The sequence below is a fragment of the Bos javanicus genome, chromosome 13 (assembly GCF_032452875.1).
Source record: "Bos javanicus breed banteng chromosome 13, ARS-OSU_banteng_1.0, whole genome shotgun sequence".
NCBI lineage: Eukaryota > Metazoa > Chordata > Mammalia > Artiodactyla > Bovidae > Bos > Bos javanicus.
The window spans coordinates 38,515,794-38,538,383 of record NC_083880.1 but is presented as its reverse complement, the minus strand read 5'-3'; the positions used below and the strand labels follow the sequence as shown (position 1 = coordinate 38,538,383).

Here is a 22,590-nt window from a genome sequence, read left to right as displayed (position 1 = left end):
CATGCCCGTCTCCCCAGAGACCAAACATCTGCAGGCATGAGATTCTGGTACCTCCTTCCAGTCCCCAGCATGGGGCAGTGACACCATGGGTGATGAGTCAAATCGACCTCACCTGCCAGCACTAATCAAGGTTGTTTTAAGATCTGCTTGTCCTCCAAGGGGCTCGGAACCTAGACAAGACATTCGCCCGAGCTGTTTTCCAGGGACTTGGAGTCAGCCGCATCTGTCTGTGCTCAGCCAGCTAAGCTGGGTGGGCGCCAGCATCCCCAGGGTGACCTAAGGGAAGTGGGAATCTGAAGCCTGGTTCCACCTGTGCAGAATGAGGCTCATCATACCTTTCCCCAATCACCACTCCCTGCGCTTCAGGCCGCCCTGCTGCCTGACTGGTTATCCTGTAAATACTCAAGTCCCTTGCCTTTGTGGAGGCAGGTCTGAGGTTTGTTCTCCCGTCTCCCTACTCGGTGGCTCTGCGAATAAACCCTCTCTGCTGCAGACTCTGCTTTGATTTCCTGCAAGTCTAGCAAGATGAACATGGTGGGGTAGGTTCTCAGCAAATAGCTGTTGAGAAAATTCACTGTATCTTTGAGTTCAGGCAAAAGAATCTTGTAGACAAACCGCAGGCTTTGCAGCAGGGGGTATCCTGGCTGTGGAGTTTGAAAAACACATTTGTTGTTGTTTTTTAATCAGATAGTTCTGATATAAGGTTGTAAAGAAAAATAAAAGTATGTGTGTCAATAGACTAGAAAATATTTGATATCAAATCTCATAATCTACAAAACTTCAGAATGTTTTACATTTCAAATAATATCCTGGTTATGTGGGTTTATAGGTTGTTATAAAACAGGTAACTGTGTTTTATCTCTTTAGGCACATTTACAACCAAGGTGTATAGGCTTCATCAAATTTTGACAGACTAAAGTGAAGAAAACGTGAAAGTCGCTCAGTCGTGTCCAACTCTTTGGGAACCTAGGGACTATAACAGTCGATGGAATTCTCTAGACTGGAATACTGGAGTGGGTAGCCTTTCCCTTCTCCAGGGGATCTTCCCAACCCAGCGATGGAACCCAGGTCACCTGCATTGCAGGCAGATTCTTTACCAGCTGAGCCATAAGGGAAGCCCAAGAATACTGGAGTGGCTAGCCTATCCCTTCTCCAGTGGATCTTCCTGACCCAGGAATCGAACCAGGGTCTCCTACATTGCAGGCAGATTCTTTACCAACTGAGCTATCAGGGAAGCCCGATTTACTAATTCTCTTACTGGAGATGATTTGTTTCTGCAAACCATTACATGCTTATTGTAAGAAAATAAAACAGTGCAGAAATCTCAAGTGAAGGAGGGATAGTTGTACCATCCAGAGAGTTTTCTAGATGTCTCTGTGGGTAGACTACTTACATAAATATCTTTGTTCACTAATAAAGTTGAAATCTATTTTCTTGTTTTAAAAAAATAATTGTCTTAGTTGCTAAGTCATGTCCAGCTCTTTTGCAACCCCATGGACTGTGGCCCACCAGGCTCCTCTGTCCATGGGGATTCACCAGGCAAGAATACTGGAGTGAGTTGCCATTTCCTCCTTTAAGGGATCTTCCAGAACCAGGGATTGAACCCACATCTTCTGCATCGGCAGACGGATTCCATACTGCTGAGTCACCGGGAACCTCTGTGCCCAAAGACCAACATCCTGATTTTTTTATTCCAGGTACCAAGAAATCTGTTCCCTCTTGGGGAAATATCCCTCACTTCTCCTACTCTCTCCTTCAGATTCTTTAAAATCAGGATCAGCTTTTACAGGGAAAGTGAAATTATCCAATCAAAAGGTGTTGAGGGAGCATTTAGTGTGTGCCCGCCCTATGGGGCGGAAAACTTCAGAATATTTCAGACATAAAGAGTGACCCGGTGTGTGACGACCTGCTGTGATGTTGAGAGAGGATGCCAGATGCAGAGAATTTAAGGCTCCCACATGTTAGCAGGTTTGTCCCTTACCCAGTGGCTTGGGAGGTGCCCGGGGAAGGTCACCAATTAAAACTGCAGCCAGGTCTAGTCATCTGTGTCCAGTCACCCTGTCCTGTCAGCCTCTCGGTGCTACAAAGGGCTTTAACCCTCTCCCTTCATTTGAATCCCATGGCATGTCCTCTCTGTGGTAGGATGTGGGCAAGGGTGCGTCCAGCCTTGAGACTTACCTCATTGCTGAGACTTGACACAGGCTGACATTTCCTACTCCAGCCACTTGGCATGTTTCCTACTCGTCCAATTCAAAGTTCTGCATGCTGGCCTCACACTTGGTGGAAGTGCAGTGTTTACACAGAGCTTGTCTGTACCTTCGTGCCCTCCTGACAACCTGGTCAGACGTCCAACCTCATGTTCCCACATCTCCCCATCTTCCAGGGAACGAAAAAACAGCATCTCAGAATCTTACTGTTTTGCTGTTTGATTGTTCTTATCGTTTCATTTACGCACTCCACCCCCAAATGGATGCAAGGGCTTCCCAGGAGGCACACTGCTAAGGAATCCACCTGCCAGCAAGAGATGCAGGAGATGTGCATTCGACCCCTGGGTCTGGGAAGACCCCCTGGAGAAGGAAATGGCAACCCACTCCAGTATCCTTGCCTAGAGAATTCCATGGACAGGAGCCTGGGGGCTACAGTCCATGGGTTACAAAGAGTCAGACATGACTGACCATATATGCCTGTGGCTACAGCTGTGTACAAGCAAGTGTAAAAGAAGGCCTAATTAATAGTGACAATGGTAGGGCAACTACAGCACTTGTCTAACTATGGATTTTCAGTGATGAGCTTACCTATATATTCTTTATTATTTTTTGGTGGTGGTGGTGAGTTGTTTTCTTTTTTTGCCATACCTTGAGGCTTGTAGGATCTTAGTTCCCAGACCAGGGACCAAACCCAGGCCCCCACAGTGGGCGTGCACAGTCGTAACCACTGGACCACCAGGGAATCATTTTTTAACAAATAACTCCAGGTATGATTTATTAACCAATAGGCCATGAGAAAGTGCCATTGAATGGAGTTTAGACAGATTCCGAATTTGCTGCTATTTTCTCAGGGAATACAGCTGAAAGAGTTTTAGAGAATCTGAAGCAGAGACATAGGTGATTAATTCTCTTCTTGGGTACAGAAGCAGCAGAGAGGCTTGGTATTTATACTGACTCAGATACAGGCAGCTTCACCACTGTTTTTATAACATCTAGATTCAAATCACGAGGAATAAAGAATGCCATTAGTCAGGACCTCAGCCTGAGTCAGTTGGCAAGTTTCTCTCTTTAAAAAGAACACAGAATCTGCCTGAAAGGCAACAGATTGCCTGTGATGCAGGAGATGTGGGTTTGATCCCCCAGCCAGGAAGATCTGGAGCAGGAAATGGCAACCCATTCCAGTGTTCTTGCCTGGGAAATACCATAAACAGAGGAGCCTGGAGGGCTACAGTCCATGGGATCACAAGAGTCAGACATAACTTAGTGATTAAACCACCACCACAATGTGAAGGGAATGTCTGAAAAGGCTCCTTCAACTCCACTAGACAACATGAAAATTTACCAACTAAGACCTAATCATCCCTTGGTTCCCACACCACATTCTCAGGGAAGTGGGCAGCAGGGTTACTTTTTTCAGAATGGAAACCACCATTGTTTACTCAGCAATCTGAGCCCTGGTAGGAATCTCTGCAGTTGGATGCATGGAGAGTGGAGACATGCTTTAAAAGAGAGAGAGAAAAAAAGAGCTACAGATGCAGCTGGAAGCATATGGTGGCCTTCAGGTTTGAGATAAAATAGCAAAAGTAGAAATATGTGCTAGCTTTGAAAGATATTTAATGGCTAACTTGAAACAGGCCAGGCATCTTACCTTTTCTCTCCTACCATCTACATCCAAACCTGAGTAATAGTTATTGTCAGGCTGTTTTTTGTTTTTGTTTTTTTAAAACGCTTTCACCAAGTTTCTCCCGTGGTTTAAATGCCTCAGTATTTTATTTTGTCCCTTTCCCTTATAATTCCAATTCTAGATTTCTCAAGGTGGTTTTTGAAGCCCTCCAGGATTTGACCTGACCATTAGTAACAATTTATCTTACTTCCCTAATACACCCCCTAAAGTCCAGGCACAGGAGTCTCTCTCTCTGGAATCTATAGCTGTTGTTTTCATACCTAAAAATTCTCCCTCCAATTTTTCCTGGGTTCGGCTTTCTCTCCTCTGACTTTCCAGGTCCTTGTCGTCATTCCTTGATCCTACAGGCAGTTCCCCACCTTTGATGAGAACATCCCTGGCTACACCTCTCCTCTGTGCAGGCAGCCCCTCTGGCTGACCGGGAGCACCAAGAGACAGGGGCACAGACACGGCCTTTCGCTGTGGACTGTCCTGGTATTCCATAAGGACTGAGTTGTTCTTTTCTATAATACTGTATGCAGCTCGCGAGCAGAGATCAGAATACTACATTTTGCTTTCTTTTTTCTCCCCAGACTGACATTATAGAGCCGGGCACTCAGTCTGGCTGGCCAGCAGGGTGGCTACACCTGCTTCTGAAATGTTTGCTTCCACACTTAACAGATTAATAAATAGACACTCAGAGGATTTAGCAATCCAAACAATCAGCTCTGATCTAAAAACAGAGCAAAGCCTCTGGTTTCTCAGAACCATTTCTCTCATTCGAGTTGCTTCCAAGTATGACAAAGAATTTGCTTTGGAAAACTTCATTTTTTTTTTTTTTTTAACAATTGAAATGCTGTCACTGCCAGTTTAGGGTTTTACCAAGTGTGTGTTGTGCTTTATCTTATGTCGGCAATTCTAGGTCCCAGATATTTCTTTGGCCCCAGGTTTTTATTTTTTCTCTAATGACAAGATTTGGGTGGGTTAAGATTTAAAATTTTTAATTGAGGTGAGATTCAGGTAATATAAAGTTTACCATTTTGACCATTTTTAAAGTATACAGTTCAATGGTTTTTAACATTTCCAATGTTCTGCAGCCATCATTACCATCGAGTTCCAGAACATTTTTATTACCCACAAAGGCAGTCCTTTATTGTTAATGGGGAACAGTCATCCCCATTTCCTCTTCTCTTAGTCTCTGGCAGCCACTATCGTGCCTTCTGTCTCTTTGCTTTGGCTTATCCTGGATATTTCATATAAATGGAATGTTTGCTAAACTATTAACATGATGTATTGATTTTTTTTTTTTTTTTCCTATGTTGAGCCAGGAAACCACTCACAGTGTGAAAATCCTTTTCATATGCTGCTGGATTTGGTTGCTAATACTGTGTCAAGGGTTTCTCCGTCTATATCCATAAGGGTTAGGTGTCTGTAGTTTCCTTGTGTTGTCTTTGTCAGGTTTTGCTAGTAGGGTAATACTGGCCTCACAGAATGATTTAGGAAGAGTCTTTTTGGTAAGATTTTGAGAATGGGTGTTAATCCTTTAAATGCTAGAAGTCGCCAATAAGGCCATCTGATTTCAGTCTTTTTTGGAAGGTTTTTGATTACTAACTCAATCTCCTTCTTCGTGTTGGTCTGTTCAGATTTCCTACTTATACATGATTTAAGTGTTTAGATGTTTGTTCATTTCTTCTAGGTTAACCAGCTGACACACAATTATTCGTGGTGTGTTTACCCTAACTCTAAGCAGTAGCAGTGGTCCTAACCGCTGATTTGATTCACCAAAGGCAGAAGTGGAGACGTCTGAGAGTGAGGAGGAGGCAAGCCAGTAGCCGGCTGCCACAGGAGCTGGGAGAGAGTGGGGAGGGGGCTGCAGGTGAGAGTAAGCGGCTTAGGGGAGGTCGTGTTTCCTGGAAGACCTCCTCCCTCGCCCAAATCCCCTGAACACAGTTCCGGGATCCTCTCCTTCTACAAAGGACCAGGCTGTCCAAGAATCACAGACTGACTCAGTTCTTATGCCATCCAAAGCACTGCATTACTGCGGAACCTTGGCCTCAGAAGCTCGAGATTTCTGTACCACCCCTGATTCCCTACCTTTATAGGTGGGTGAATGAGAGAGGCAGTTGAGGCCACAGATTTGTAAAGCAGCAGAGTTTTATTAGAACAAAAGGCCCCAAACACGACAACTTGAGGTAGAGGAAGTAAACTGAGTTCAAATGACCAGTTAAGGAATGTGTTTTCAAGAAGAGCGTAAAATGTTTTGATTTAGTCTGTGCTCTTGGATGGAGAAGGCAATGGCACCCCACTCCAGTACTCTTGCCTGGAAAATCCCATGGACAGAGGAGCCTGGTAGGCTGCAGACCATGGGGTCGTGAAAAGTCGGACATGACTGAGCGACTTCACTTTCACTTTTCCCTTTCATGCACTGAAGGAAATGGCAACCTACTCCAGTGTTCTTATCTGGGGAATCCCAGGGACGGGGAGCCTGGTGGGCCGCCGTCTATGGGGTCGCACAGAGTCGGACACGACTGAAGCGACTTAGCAGCAGCAGCGCTCTTGGAGCTGGTGAGGGGGTCAGTAAGGATGCTCCGGCGGGGCCTCGGGTCAGACTGAAATGGTGTTCTGTGGCCGGCACACATTCCTCCTATGTCTGTTGAGGTGGGACTTCTGGATGAAGCCTTGCCCACACCCCTTGCACATGTGCGGCGTCCTCCCCTGGTGTGTCATCTGGTGGAGGATGAGGTGTTTCTTGTGGGAAAAGCCTTGGCCACACTCTGTGCACAGAAAGGAGTTCTCTTCCAAGTGTGACCACTTGTGCATGAGCAGGGCGGACTTGTTGCCGAAGCCTCGCCCGCACCGCCGGCAGTTGAAGGGCTGCTCCCTTGTGTGCGTGCTGCAGTGCCGGATGAGAGCCGACTGGTGGCGGAAGCCCCGCCCACACTCCCTGCACACATACGGCTTCTCCCCGGAGTGCGTCCTCTGGTGTTCCAAGAGGTTGGACTTCTGGCTGAAGCCTCGCCCACATTCCACACACACCAGGGGCTTCTCCCCCGAGTGCGTCCTCTGGTGTCGGATGAGGTTGGACTGCTGGCTGAAGGCACGCCCGCAGTCCTTGCACACGATGGGCTTGTGCCCGGAGTGCGTGTTCTGGTGCCTATTGAGATGGGACTTGAGACTGAAGCCCCGCCCACACACCCCACACACGTAAGGCTTCTCCCCAGTGTGTGTGCGCCTGTGCGAGATGAGGGTTGAATTCTGGCTGAATCTGTGTCCGCACACGCCACACACGTAAGGCTTCTCCTTCAAGTGTGTCCTCTGGTGGTTGACGAGTGTGGACCTCTGCCGGAAGCACCACCCACACTCCTTGCAGGCATACGGCTTCTCCCGTGTGTGTGTCCTCTGGTGCTTGATGAGGTTCGACCTGTCGCTGAAGCCCAGCCCACAGTTGCCACACACGATGGTCTTCTCCTTCAGGTGTGTCGTCTGGTGCCTGATGACGGCTGACTTCTGGCTGAAGCCTTTCCCGCACTCCTGGCACACGTAGGGCTTCTCCCCAGAGTGTGTCCTCTGGTGGACGATGAGGTTCGACTTATCGCTGAAGCCTCGCCCGCACTCACCGCACATGTACGGCTTCTCGCCAGAGTGTCTCCTCTCGTGTATGATGAGCTTCGACCTCTGTTTAAAGCCCCGCCCACACTCTCCGCACACGAGGGGCTTCTCCCCCGAGTGTGCATTCTGGTGTCCGTCCAGGCTCCTCTTTAGACTGAAGCCCTTCCCACACACCCCACACACGTAGGGCTTCTCCCCGGAGTGGATCCTCTGGTGACTGAGCAGGTTTGTCTTCTTACTGAAACCCAGTCCACACTCTCCACAGTTGACAGTCCCAAACCCCAGGACTTCGACCCTCTTCAACAGCCTGTCTGTTTCCTCAGGGGGCCCCATTTGTGCAGGGCCGGCCTCTATCTCCATACCTGGGACCCCACCCCCAGAGATGACTGGCTGCCTCTGGGGTGGCCTGGGGAATGCTTCTACAGTACTTTTCTCTGTCTTTCCAAACAAAGGCCGGGCACCTTCTCCCTCCTGCCCTTCCACTTCCTCGATCCAGGCACTACCACCAGCGGCCTGCTGCTGCTGGTCCTCCAGGCACAGGTCTCCTGGCTGGACGGGATCTTCAGCATACAGGCACGTGAAGATCCAGGGTGGGGGACTACACAGCACCTGCTGCATGTGGAATTTCTGACTGCAGAGATCCGGAGGGCAGAAAGGACAGAGGTGGAGTTCTGGCTTTGGTTCTGTGGCAGAGAGAAGAGTCTGAGTCAGAACTGAGACGTGGAGCCGCCAAAGCAGTTCTGCCTGGTCTGATGGTTAAGACTCCAGTCCCTGTTCTTCAAAATGTTTACATCTTCAGGGCCACCCAGCAAGACTTCCTGCAGAGGACCCACTACAACGACCTCCTAACGCACAGCCACCCAGTGACACAAACAGGGTCCAAAGAGATTGTCTGTGACCAAGAGAGCTCTAACCAGAGGACCCACATGGAAACGTCTTTCTCTTTCCCTGTCTCCCTGGGAGGATGGGGTGGAAGAAGAGAGCTGTCCCTGAGCCTGGAAGACCCTGGTGTAGGAGGCAACACAGTGGAGTGGTTAGATACCACATGTGAGACACCTGAACCTGGAGGGTCCCGACTCACGCACAAATACTTATTAGAGGCCTACTCTGGACCAGAATTCCCACAAGGCAGGGCTTCCCTGGTGGCTCAGACAGGAAGAATCTGCCTGCCAATGCAGCATACACAGGTTTGACCCCTGCGTCGGGAACAGCCCCTGGAGGAAGAAACGGCAACCCACTCTAGCATTCTTGTCTGGAGAATATCCATGGACAGAGGAACCTGCAGAAGAGCTGGACACAACTGACTGACTAACACTTTCTTTCACTTTCACTTTTGGGAGGCTTTCAGCAGTAGACAGCACACACACGGTCTAGGTCCCCCAATGACTGGTGCCACGGATCAGTTTGAGTCTTGTTAACTTCCATAATTAACCAAAATAAAAATGGCACCAGGAATCAATATAAAAGTTTTCTTCTCATAGTACCTCTCGTAAGGAGATGTCAACACTGAACACCTTGCTTCAGCACTGCTGGTTCTACTCAGCTGGCGGAATGCAGGATCACATAGTCTGAGGAACCAGGTCCAGACCTCACTGCATCTGCCTGAACACTTGCATTCACTGATGAACTGAACTTTTGAAAACCAACTGTGTATACATCTACATTCTAGAATTATTCCAAGAGTAGAGAATGCTACTGTATTCTGAGACAGGGCCTTCAAAGAGGTGATTAAGGTTAAAAGAAGTCATAAGGCTCTAATCGATATGTCTGGTGACCTCCCTGTAGGAGGAAAGCCAGGATGTGCAGCCTCAGAAAGGCCGGGTTAGGACAGAGTGAGGAGGTGGCCATTCAAAGTCCAGGAGGGAACTGCCAACACCTCTGCCAACCAAGAACTGCGAGCCTCCAGAAACACAGTAAAACCTTTTGCTTCTGCCATGAATTCTGCTGCTGTGTTTCAGCAGCCTGAGCTAGGAGAGATGCTGCTGCCTCTACCTTGAGCTCTTCCCTAAGTGCCTCTGTACCTGCCCTACAGTCTGCCCCTAAGTAAGTCCCATGAAATCCATCAGCTGTTCCAGTAAATGTGAAAAGGCCAAAGTCCCTATTCAAAGATAACAGCTGATTTGGCAGAAAATGCAATAGCAGCTACATGACACCGCAAATCACATTAGATACCATACCAAAACTCTCTAAAAAACAAAGAGCCACAGCAAAGCAGGTGCTAAGACTAATAAGAAATAGGAGGATTGGTATGTAACACACGACTCTATTTAAAATGGATAACTGACGAGGACCTACTCTACAGCACAGGGAACACTGCTCGTGTTATGTGACAGCCTGGATGGAAGGGGAGTATGGGGGAGAGTGGACACATGTATGTGTGTGGCTGGGTCCCTTCACTGTCCACCTGAAACTATCACAACATTGTTAATCAGCTATACATCAATGTAAAATTAAAAAAAGTTTTTTTAGAAAAAAATGAAAGTTTAAGGAATATAGAACAAAAGAATTTTAACATTAAAAACTTCATTAATGAATGAGATAAAATTGTCATGAACCTTTACATGCCTAACAGTACACTGAAGTGAAATATATAGCAAAAACTTAGAAAGAAATGGAGGATTTGATATAAATTACAATGACATTGGCGAGTAATCTGCTATGACTCTTCCATTCCATTCAGTCGCTCAGTCGGGTCCGACTCTTTGCGACCCCATGAATTGCAGCACACCAGGCCTCCCTGTCCATCACCAACTCCTGGAGTTCACCCAAACTCATGTGCATCAAGTCGGTGATGCCATCCAGCCATTGCATCCTCTGTTGTCCCCTTCTCCTCCTGCCCTCAATCCCTCCCAGCATCAGGGTCTTTTCCAATGAGTCAACTCTTCACATTGAGATGGCCAAAGTATTGGAGTTTGAGCCTCAGCCTCAGTCATTCCAATGAACACCCAAGACTGGTCTCCTTTAGGATGGACTGGTTGTATCTCCTTGCAGTTAGGGAATACCTAATAAACACATGTATATACACATTCAGTTCAGTTCAGTCACTCATTCATATCCAACTCTTTGCCACCCCATGGACTGCAGCATGCCAGGCTTCCCTGTCCATCACCAACTCCTGAGCTTGCTCAAACTCATATCCATTGAGCTTGGGGTTGCCATCCAACAAGCTCATCCTCTGTTGTCCTCTTCTCCTCCTGTCTTCAATCTTTCCCAGCATCAGGGTCTTTTCAAATGAGTTCGTTCTTCCCATCAGGTGGCCAAAGTATTGGAACTTCAGCTTCAGCATCCGTCCTTCCAGTGAAAATTCAGAACTGATTTCCTTTACACTGGACTGGTTGGATCTCCTTGATCAAACTGTCCAAGGGACTCTCAAGAGTCTTCTCAAACACCACAGTTTAAAAGCATCAATTCTTTGGCACTCAGCTTTCTTTATGATCCAACACTCATATCCATACCTGACTACTGGAAAAACCATAGCTATGACTATATGAACCTTTGTCAGGAAAGTAATGCCTCCACTTTTTAATATGATGTCTAGGTTTGTCATAGCTTTTCTTCCAAGGAGCAGTTCAGTTCAGTTCAGTCGCTCAGTTGTGTCCGACTCTTTTCGACCCCATGAATCGAAGCACGCCAGGCCTCCCTGTCCATCACCAACTCCCAGAGTTCACTAAGACTCACATCCGTCGAGTCAGTGATGGCATCCAGCCATCTCATCCTCTGTCGTCCCCTTCTCCTCCTGCCCCTAATCCCTCCCAGCATCAGAGTCTTTTCCAATGAGTCAGCTCTTCGCATGAGGTGGCCAAAGTACTGGAGTTTCAGCTTTAGCATCATTCCCTCCAAAGAAATCCCAGGGCTGATCTCCTTGCAGTCCAAGGGACTCTCAAGAGTCTTCTCCAACACCACAGTTCAAAAGCATCAATTCTTCATCACTCAGCCTTCTTCACATCCGGTCCCATCACTTTATGGGAAATGGATGGGGAAACAGTGGAAACAGTGTCAGACTTTATTTTTCTGGGCTCCAAAATCACTGCAGATGGTGACTGCGGTCATGAAATTAACAGACGCTTACTCCTTGGAAGGAAAGTTATGACCAACCTAGATAGCATATTCAAAAGCAGAGACATTACTTTGCCAACAAAGGTCCATCTAGTCAAGGCTATGACTCTTAGCAGACCAAAAACAAGGATATAAACAACTTGAAAAATGTAAATGATTTCTATTATATATGCTATTTCCCTTGATTTAAGACAAAATTAGCTAAGCCTTCAAATATGATAAAACTGAGAAATAGAAAATCTCCTACAGAAAAAGAAAACATATACTTTTTATTATGAAATTGTCAACAGTATTTTAAAAGCTAAAACACACACAATTCCCTACAGTTATCTATTCCTCTATCATTTAAAAAGAATGCCGAGTCAAAAAACTCCCCAGAAACTCCACTCTTTCCAATTCTCTACCCCCAGGCTAACCACTGATCATGGTGAATAATAATGCAGATGTCTATGTTCACATATACATGTTGACACAGTCTTTCACACAAACCCAACTATGTAATAAACATTGTTTTGCAATTTTTCACTTAAAAATGTATCTTCTAAGTATCTGCTTTTCTGTTAAAGAAGGTAAAGGAAAATCTGCTCTTCATTAATTAGGAAGCATCATCACAAAAATGGAAAGTTATAAAAAAAAAAATACAGACAGGCTCAGTAAACTGTGGGACAATGTAAAATGGACTAATACACATGTGAATATCATTCCAAAAAGAAGGAAACAGAAGGGAACAAAAGAATCATGAAAGAATCATGTCCCAAAATCTCCCCAATGTGGCTCTAACCATAAATTTATAGGTTCAAAAATCTGAGCATACGCTGTGACAGGAAAAATAGTGACATCGCAGTCAAACAGCTGAACACCAAAATACAGAAAGCTCTGAAAGTAGCCAGAGGTTTAAAAAGTAACAAAAAAACAAAGCAATAACTGTGGAAATGACAGCTGATTTCTTATTAGAAACAATGGGAGGCCTGAACAGGGGAACAGTATCCTTAAAGTGGTGAAAAAATAAGCCAATCTAAAATTCTAATCCAGGGAAAATATCCTTTTAAAAATATAGGAACAAGAGCCACCAGACTATGTATGTGGGAGAGAACTAAGTGAGGCAGAGATGGCAAACCCAGTGCAGGGAGACGAGACACCAGGACGCTCGGGTGCCGCTGCAGGTCTGGAAGGAGGCCAGGAGGGCAGTGCATATGGTGAGCGGCCAGGGGCCCAGCAGAAAGACCTCCCCAGCCCCAGCCCTCTGAACCACCCAGGGTCCCTACTCACCCAGGCAGCTGACGGGCGAGCATTTCCTCTCTTCTCTCCAGGTCTCCTTCCCTTGCTCCAGCTGGGTGATGAGTTCTGGTTTAGAAAACGGAATGCCTGCTCAGAGGAAAAGAGAACAAGATGGTTGCAGGTTATCCTGCACTCAGAGCCACACAAGGGGGGAGGATTTCTAAAGGTGGTGGGGAAGATGTGAGAGTGGTGAGCTCCCCCAGGGAAGGGAAGCCAGGATGGGAGTTCACTGACCCGACTTCATGCTGTGAGAGAACACCTCCCTCGTTTACTAGAAGATACTGACTAGGAAGAGATGCCAGGCTTACCAGAGAGCCTGCGGGAGGAGGCTAGAAATGCGGAGTATCACACACATATACACACCTGTACACGTTTATAGAGTGTCTCTGCTTTGGAGTCCAACCCAAAGGTAAGGCCAGAAAGCAAGAGGGCTGCTCCAAGTTGCCAGCAGTCAGGACCCGGGTCCTAAGAGATGCAGGCTTACCCAGTGAGACCAGGTTGCTGTAGTTCTCCAGCATCACCTCCCGGTACAGGGACCTCTGAGCAGGGCTCAGCAGCACCCACTCATCCTGGGTGAAATCCACAGCCACATCTCTGAATGCCATGTGTGTCTGTAACACAAAACAGCCCTGTTCACCCGGGAGCCAGCCCTGCCCAGGCCTCAGGGTAAGGGGCAAGGGGGAGGCGGCCCAGGGGAGGCAGGTGAGATCCTGCCTTTCACCCTGGTGCTCTGTATTCCAAGATCTTTAAAGCCCTGTCACCACCTGGGCAGTGGCACTTGTCAACACGTTCAAGGTCTTAGCTGGGCTGATTTGGAGAATACATACAAAAATAGCCTGTAACTTTCAGGAGCTTTATGTTGAGGGAAAGCGCCAGACTTTTAAGAATTTAAAAGAATAGTCTGAACCACGGTATTAGTGTTGAAGCATCCGAATGACTGAGGTTCACACAATTCAGTTATGGCAAAGACCAAACACAACTCAGTCCCTCCCTGAATCCCACAGCCCCTCCGGCCCTCCTTCCCTGAGAGGCACCAACCAGCAGGGAATGGTCAAGAGCACGAATTTGAACCCTACTGCCCTGGTTTGGAGCCCATCCCAGCCATCAGCTAGCATCTCCGCTTTTTCAACTGTGGGTAGCAGTCCACTAAACGTCCTGTCCCACACTGTGGTGCTCAGGGTGGACGTCCCTGCCATTCAGTCCAGAATTCATCTCACATGCCATTCTCACACCCTGCCCAACTTTACTGCCTTTATCGCAACACTGTTTCAAAGTGGAAAGCACCCTGCAATAGGGACATCAGGAGAGGTTTTCACAAGAGGCCCAGGAACTTGGTCTTGAACGAAGCACAGGAGTCTAGGGAAGAGAAATGTGCCAGGTGTTCCCGATGAGGTGTATGGGGAGCACGGAAGAGGACACCTGCGCCAAGGAGGAGAGGAAGCCTGAATCCTGGGACGTAGGACCACTCAGGAGGAATAAAAGGCACTAAGTGGGAGAAATGCAGAACAGGTCGAGCGTAGGACAGCTTGTGGGTTTTAAATGATTGTAAAATATACATAAGCATTTTACTATTTTTACCATGTGAAGTGTACATTTCAGTACATTAAGCATGCTCGCACTTAATGTGGTACAACCATCACCACTATCCATCTCCAGAACTGGTTCATCATCTCACGTTGAAACTCTGTGACCATTAACCACAATGCCCTTTCTCACAAACCCTGGTAACCAACCATCATTTTACTTTCTGTCTCCATGCATTTGGCTATTCTAGGTATCCCAAATATGTGAAATCATACAGTGTCTGTCCTTTTGTGTCTGGCTTATTTCATTCAGCGTAATGTCTTCAAGTTTCAGCCACAGACCAAAGACATACAGATGGCCATGAGACACATGAAGAGAGGCTCAACATCGCTAATTGTTCAGTTCAGTTCAGTCACTCAGTCGTGTCCGACTCTGCGACCCCATGAATCACAGCACGCCAGGCCTCCCTGTCCATCACCAACTCCCGGAGTTCACCCAAACTCATGTCCATCGAGTCAGTGATGAGACCCAGCCATCTCATTCTCTGTTGTCCCCTTCTCCTCCTGCCCCCAATCCCTCCCGGCATCAGGGTCTTTTCCAATGAGTCAGCTCTTTGCAAAAGGTGGCCAAAGTATTGGAGTTTCAGCCTCAGCATCAGTCCTTCCAATGAACACCCAGGACTGATCTCCTTTAGGATGGACTTGTTGGATCTGCTTGCAGTCCAAGGGACTCTCAGGAGTCTTCTCCAACACCACAGTTCAAAAGCATCAATTCTTCGGTGCTCAGCTTTCTTCACAGTCCAACTCTCACATCCATATATGACTACTGGAAAAACCATAGCCTTGACTAGACGGACCTTTTTGTTAGAGAAATGCAAATCAAAGTACAATTCACACCAGTCAGAATGGCCATCCTCAAAAAGTCCACAAACAATAAATACGGGAGAGGATGTAGAGAAAAGGGACCCCTCCCACACTGTTGATGGGAATGTAAAACTCGTTACAGACCCTGTAGAGAACAGTATGGAGGTTCTTTAAAAAACTAAAAATAGAACTACCATATGATCCAGCAGTCCCACTCCTGGGCACATATCCAGAAAAATTCATAATTCGAAAATATACATGCACCCAGTGTTCACTGCAGCACTATTTATTATAGCCAACACACGGAAGCAACCTAAATGTCCACCAATGGAGGAATGGATAAAGAAGATGTGGCACAGCCTTCCCCGGTGGCTCAGTGGTAAAGAATCCACCTGCATTCACACAGTTTCAGTGGTAAAGAATCCTGTGAATTCAGGAGACACAAGTTTGATCCCTGATCCGGGAAGATCCTACAGGCTTCGAGCGACTAAACCCATGTCCTGCAACTACTGAACCTGTATTCTACAGCCCGAGCTCTGCCACAAGAGAAGCCACTGAAAGGTTGTTGTTGAATCACACGAAGACACCAGGATTCTTGGCCCCGGGAAGAGAAGAATTCAATCCGGGGCCAGAGACGAGGCTTGACTGCTCAGAGCTTTTGTGTAATAAAGTTTCATTAAAGTATAAAGGAGATAGAGAAAGCTTCTGACATAGGCATCAGAAGGGGGTAGAAAGAGTACCGGCTTGCTAGTGTTAGCAGTGGAGTTATATACTCTGCAATGAATCCAAAGAATGTCTGGAGGTTGTAAAGACCTCACCAGACCTACTCCCATAATTTACATTTTAAGATAACGGAATTAGCCAGAAGGTTTAATCCAGAGACTGTCCCCAGGCAGGATACATCCTTGTAAAGACCAGGTCTACTCCCATAATTTACATTTTAAGATAACAGAAGGTCTAATCCAGAGAGTGTCCTCAGGCAGGATACATTATTGTTATATAATCCTAAGGAATGTAGAGAAGGAAAAAAAAGTTTCTCCTTTCTTCCTCCTTGAGAATTCCAGACCCCTCTCTCCTTGGGGACCCCGAGACTCCTTATCAACCTGCCTAGGAAATGACTCTCTCACCACCTCAATCAGAAGCCCGTGCGCCACCACTATAGAGTAGCCCCCACCTGCCGCAGGCAGAGAAAAGCCCAAGCAGCAGTGAGACCCAGCACAGCTATGAATAAATAAAATTTTTTTTAAAAATGTAGTACATCTTTGTACAATGGACTATTACGCAGCCATATAAAGAATGAAATAATGTCATTTTCAGCAACATGGATGGACCCAGAGATTATCATACTAAGTAAAGTAAGTCAAACAAAGGCAAATATATCACTCATACGTGGAACCTAAGTTTTTAAAATGATATAAATGAACTTATTTATAAAACAGACACAGACTCACACACTTAAAAAACAAAATGTATGGTTACCAAAGGGGAAATGTGTGTGTGTGGTGGGGGGAGGAATAAATTAGGAGTTTGGGATTAACATACACACACTACAATATATAATATAAAAAGTACATAGACAGGTAACCCACCAGACCCTACTATATAGGACAGCAAACCCTACTCAATACTCTCTAATAACCTATATGAGAAAAGAATCTGAAAAAGAATGAACATACGTATATGTATAACTGAATTACTTTTCTGTACACCTGAAATTACCACAACATTGTAAATCAACTGTACTACAGTAAAAATTGGGAAAAAAAGATGACCTGAATCAAAGTATGAAGGGCCTACAAAGTACCAGGGAGAAGCTGACACACAGCCAACAGCTTCAAGGTATCTTTCTACCGGAAAAACTATCAGGCTCTGAAGAATAACAAGAAAACTCCTAAGTGACTCTAGATAAAAAATATACCAGACTTCCATGAGACTTTTCAAAATCGTCATTCAACTCACGTGCACTGCAGGTGGGAACGTACAATGGTGCAAGCACTATGGAAAACAGCACAGCAGTTCCTCAAAAATGTAAAAATACACATTAGCATATGATCCACCAATTCCACTTCTGGGTATTTCCCCAAAAGAATTGGAAGCAGGGACTTGAATAGATATTTGTACACTCACGTGAGCAGCGTTACTCACAACAGCCAAAATGTAGACGTGACCCAAGTGTCTATCAGTAGACAAATGGATAACACAGTGGTGTGTGTGTGTGTATGTATATAATGGAATATTATTAAGCCTTAGAAAAGAAATTCTGACACATGCTACAACATGGATGAACATTAAAGATACTATGCTAAATGAAACAAACCAGATACAAAAGGACAAATGTAAAATTCCACTTATATGAGGTACCTAGAGTAATCCATATAGACAGAGTACAGCGATGGTTGACAGGAGCTAGGAGGAAGGGGAAACTGAGTTATTGTTTAATGGGGATAGAGTTTCATTCTGAAAAGTTCTGGAAATGGAGAGTGTGAACGGTTGCACAACAATATGAATGTACTTAATGATACTGGACTATAGACTTAAAACAGTTAAGATGGTAAGTCTTATGTTATATATATTTTATGACTTTAAATGCATGGCAAGAATATCATTCAAAGCAATAAGAAAATATTTCGGGGACTTCCCTGGTGGTCAGGTGGCTAAGACTTCGCACTCCCAATGCAGGGGGCCTGGGTTCAATCCTTGGTCAGAGAACTAGACCCCACATGCCACAACTAAGACCCAGCGGAGCCAAATAAATAAATTTTTTTTTTTAATTTCACCAAGACAGAGTGCCCAGAAATGTAAGACTGGCTGAATATGAGGAAATTCATTACTGTATATTATACGTATTAATGAACTGGACCAAGGAGAAAAAACATGATTGCATTTATACATGCTGAAGTATTCTTTAACAGAACTCATCCAACATCCAATTCACTGTAAGACTAATGATCCATAGAACTTTCATTTTGAATTTTAGACTTAGAAGTTGCAAAAATATGAATTCCCATGTAACCTTAATCCAGTTTTCTCTAATGTTAACATCTGAGAAAACTATACTACAATGATCAAAACCAGATTAACGTTGATTATGATTACTATTTTCTAAACTACAGCTCATAACCACATTTCAACAGGTTTTTTCTACTAATGTCCTCCTTCTTCTGGTCCAGGATTCAACTGAGGTTCTCGCACTGCATTTAGCTGTCATATATCTTTAATCTCCTCCAATCCTTCTTTCATGAATGACATTTTTGAAGAACAGCCCTCAATTGTGATTTATCAGATTTGACAAGAAAATGATTAGAATGACCCTAGTTCACTTTTGGCTAGATTGTCTCAGAAGTCACGTATCCTTTTCATACCCCTTGATAGGAGTTCATGATATCGGTATGTTTTACTACTGATGATGTTAACCTTGATCACTTGGTTAAGGCAGCGTCTGCTGGGTTTTTTCATTACAAAGTCACTCATTTTGCCTTTATATTTAATACACATCTTGGGAGAGTTACTTTGAGATTATACAAATATCCTGTTTCTCTTCAACCTTTTACCAAATAATTTTAGCATCACTTTGTGGGAGCTGTCTTCAACCATTATTACTGCAGTATTGACCAAATGACAATGTTCTACCCCTTCTTTCCTTTGAAATTCATTAGCTGGAATTCTGTAAGCAAGAGTTGTCCCTTCTCTTTTTTTTAAATTAATTCATTTATTGTTGGCTGTGCTGGGTCTTCGGTGCTGCATGCAGGCTTTATCAAGTTGGGCAAGCGGGGACAACTCTTCGTGGCAGTGTACAGGCTTCTCGCTGCGGTGGCTTCAGTGGTCATGGAGCACAGGCTCCGTTGCTCCACGGCATGTGGAATCTTCCCAGACCAGAGATTGAACCCATGACCCCTTCACTGGCAGCCAGATTCTTATGCACTGTATCACCAGGGAAATCCAAGAGTTGTCCCTTCTTATTTACTTCAGTGTGGATTCATAGCTTATCCTAGGGGTTATATTAGAATATTATCACTATTTTGCTGCTCAGATTATTTCATCAAACACTGGGTGCTCCTTCAGGCTGATCTCATCCCTGCTTTCACCCACAAATGTGCGACAAGGGATGCTGTGCCAGTCACAGGCTTAAGTCTGTATGCTCTCGGAGGGCCCAAGGCACCAGGTTAAGAATATCAGCACCCCTGCTAGAGGGACCAAACAGAAGCAGAGGCCCGATACCATGTGGAGAGGGTGTGGGGCCTAGCAAAGACGACACTGGTGTCTTCACCTGCTTAGGCTAACCCAGTGACAGGAACTGTATCGATGGCTCAAGAGGAGCAAATGAGGTACCCTACCCTCTAACAACCACCTCCTGGTCCAGTGGGAAGGTCAGACAGTCATGACACAGCCTAAGCCCTGGAGTCCTGAGCCCCAGGGTCCCACCATGAACAGGGAACCTGGGAACACTGCCGGGGATGTGCAGGCTGCTCTGCAGGGGGAGAGCATCCCAGCTCATCACCAGTTGACACAGAAACAGAAATGCTCGGGGAAACACAAGCAGACAAGGAATATGCTTCTGTGCAGCTGTAAAGCAGGGTCTGACCAGGCTGGGAGTCGGGGAGGAGACTGAGGAGGAGACTTGGAGAAGCTGGAGGCATTAAAGTAATTCTAAAAATTACCTAGGCATTATGTGCCCCGCACTGTAACTGCATTGCTAGGGTTATCTCCTCCAACATCCCCGGGAGGTGGACACCATTCTGATGATTCCCATCTGGCAGATGAGGAAAAGAAGGCTCAGGGAGGTGAAATAACAAGCTCAGGGCCACACAGCTAGACATGGTAAAACTGAGATTTGAACCCAAGCATCCTGACTTTGGAGTTGGGACAGAAGCAGATGATTAGGAAGGTCTCTTTCTAGCAGACTGAGTGCCAAGTTCAGTATGTGGACGTCAGGTGCCCAATGCAAGAGGCAGGTGGGGAGAGGGACAAGAAGGTGGAGCAGAGACAAGAGTGAGGGCGGAGCAGGAGTGAGGACCAGGAGGAGAGGGGTCCAGGGCACAGCGTATGTGCTGCTGAGAGACAGGGCAGGTGAGCCTGGAAAGAGCAAAGAGGCCAAGCTGCGGGTGTTCACTGAGGTCCACAAGGTCAGAATCGGGGGGAGGGCCAGACACAGGGACACTGTCCCCCGGAATTCCTCCCCGGCCACACACCTCCCCTCTCCTGCCTCTGAACAGAGCTGCTCTGACTGAAACAGCTATTCATTCCCTTGAGTGTAGTGATGACCCTGTGGTTATTTTACAGGAAGCTCTAATGTTAGAGCTGCCTCCTGAGGTAACTGCAGGGGAGATGACAGGACGGGGACACAGGCAGTGAGGGCCTCGCTGGATGGAACCAGAACAGAAGGCCGAGGCCTTCACAACAGACAAGCCTGAGAGTGCACAGGCCTCAACACACCACAAGGATGGGGGAGGAGGGGGTGGTCAAGGAGGACACAGAGTCTGAACAAGAGTCCCTGGGACAGCAGCCACCCCTACCACAGACCATGTCCCCTGGGGAAACCAGCTGGGCTCTGATCCCCGGGCGGGGCGTGCTGGGCACAAGATGTCAAGGCTGAGCGAAGGAAACCCACCTTTGGTTCAGCACACGGAAGGCGAGCAGTCCCCACGTGAGTCCGGGCTGTCAGGAGCCCTCCCCTCGCCCACCAGGCTTCCTCTCTGGGCAGCACAAGAGCAGAAAGGTTCAGGAGAGTCACTGGAAACTCACGCCCTTAGGCTTTCCTCTTCCTTAAAGGCATCAGGAATGGACCTGTCACAGAAGAAAAGGCTGCGGGCAGCTCGCTCAGAACACAGCCTGCCCCAATAATGCTGCCGACACCAGGGCTGAGCTGACCCACTCTTGCCTCAGACCTTCCTAAGCAAAGTTCTTACTGACTGGGCACTTCGGACTGTAAACATCAGAGACGGTTCCAGGCACAGAACTGTCTTACTTCATTCTAGCCTCACAATCCAATGGAGTACGATTTATTATCTTTATTTTACAGATGAGAAAACTGAAGCACAGTGAAGTCAGTCCCTTATCCAAGGTGACACCGTTACAAAGTCACAGAGTCTGGATGAAGCTGGCAGCCGAGGCTACGCTCTTCAAGTAGGGCAGGGACAGTGAACCTCTGTGGGTTGTAGGCTTCTCAGTGTGCCATTTTGAGATGAATCAAGATTGCTCCCCAGGTGACAAGGGTTACATCTGGATGGTGGGTCTGTAGAGTTCTATTTATTTCTGTCTAAAATCCCTCCTTAATAAAACTTTAAAATGGAACTCAAAATCCCGAAGTCCGGAAACACCGGAGCCCCGCACATCCGTGACTGCTGGGGTCAACGCAGGTTTCCAGGACCTTTGAGAAACTTGCCCAGTGGGCCTCAGACAACCTCTTCCTCCAAGGCCTGAATCCAGGGGCGACCGGCCAAAAACACACCCAAGATCGCTGCCAAAGTGGCCCGTTCCACACCCAGCCCATCCCAGGCACATGCTGCCCACGGCAAACCACCCACCAAAACTCCTGGCGGCGGGCTGGCCCTCATCCCGGCAACTGGGAAACATCAGGGCTCCATGCCAACTTACTCAACCCTCTGGCCCCCAGGGACTTGGGGATAAAGGCGACACGCCCACCACCCGTCCCCAATCATCATCGCTCTTTCGGCCAAGGCCTAACGTGTCCTCACCCACAGAAGCCCCGGGACGTGGCTGGATTCCGGCATCCGCCACCACTGGGCATCACGGCTGAGCTTCGCTCACGTCCATCGAAGATGCGCGCTCACATCCCAAATATGACATCCGGGAGGGCACGGCCTGAACCGCGACAGCGCGTCCCGCCGCCACCTCCTCTGCCCGGCACCCGCATAGTCCCCAGCCTCAGGCCCAGCCAACAGCCCAGATTTTCAAGACCTACCTTTCCATGCAGGGAAGGGCACGCCTGCAGCTTAGAGCCCCACGGGCGCCACACTCACCAGCGAGGAACAAGAGTTCACTCCAGCCACCAGCTGGGCTAGGACGCTAGGACTACACTACCCAGAATCCTGGGCTTAGCGGCGGGACTACATCTCCCAGGATGCTCGGCGCGCCCAGAGGCCTCTGAGGGAGCTGTTTCTCAGTAACATGCCCTTGGGAGAATGGCCACTGTGGCGCCTAGATTTCCGCCCCGCCCCCTCTTTTACAGAGGACCCGGGGTGAAACGCCTCTCCTTCAGTGACCACTTCGCTAACGCCTCCGCCTTAAAGAATACACTCCCCAGTGACCCCAGCAGTGACTCCTGCCTCCGGTGCTGGGCCCACCCCTCGGCTGGCGGAAGTGATGTGCCCGGGGAATCTCCGTTTAGTTCCGGGGTGCGCGGCGGAGCGGACAACGGTTTCCGGGCCAC

General features: G+C 47.2%; 1 protein-coding gene across 6 annotated transcripts; it reads right to left on the bottom strand.

Moving 5' to 3' along the window:
• Nucleotides 1-6,006: 6,006 nt before the first annotated feature.
• Nucleotides 6,007-22,590, bottom strand: LOC133259176 (zinc finger protein 133-like). 6 transcript variants are annotated; one of them, XM_061436357.1, is made up of 5 exons: nucleotides 22,123-22,590; nucleotides 20,809-20,893; nucleotides 13,298-13,424; nucleotides 12,805-12,900; nucleotides 6,007-8,162 (listed from the first exon to the last, which is right to left on the bottom strand). In XM_061436357.1, exons 1-5 carry the CDS (start codon nucleotides 22,128-22,130, stop codon nucleotides 6,475-6,477), a joined length of 2,004 nt encoding a protein of 667 aa, XP_061292341.1. In that variant the 5' UTR covers nucleotides 22,131-22,590; the 3' UTR covers nucleotides 6,007-6,474. The 6 variants fall into 6 exon arrangements, with proteins under 6 accessions (XP_061292341.1, XP_061292342.1, XP_061292343.1 ...); XM_061436358.1 differs by having other exon boundaries at nucleotides 20,809-20,984; nucleotides 22,123-22,587; XM_061436359.1 differs by lacking the exon at nucleotides 22,123-22,590 and adding an exon at nucleotides 21,896-22,116 and having other exon boundaries at nucleotides 20,809-20,984.

Excerpts from the sequence above, each read along its gene's own strand:
- LOC133259176 (XM_061436357.1), bottom strand. Across the intron at positions 12,901-13,297 it reads CAGCAACCTGGTCTCACTGG|GCATTCCGTTTTCTAAACCA; the intron begins GTAAGCCTGCAT and ends TCCTCTGAGCAG. Across the intron at positions 8,163-12,804 it reads CTCGCCCGTCAGCTGCCTGG|AACCAAAGCCAGAACTCCAC; the intron begins GTGAGTAGGGAC and ends TCTCTGCCACAG.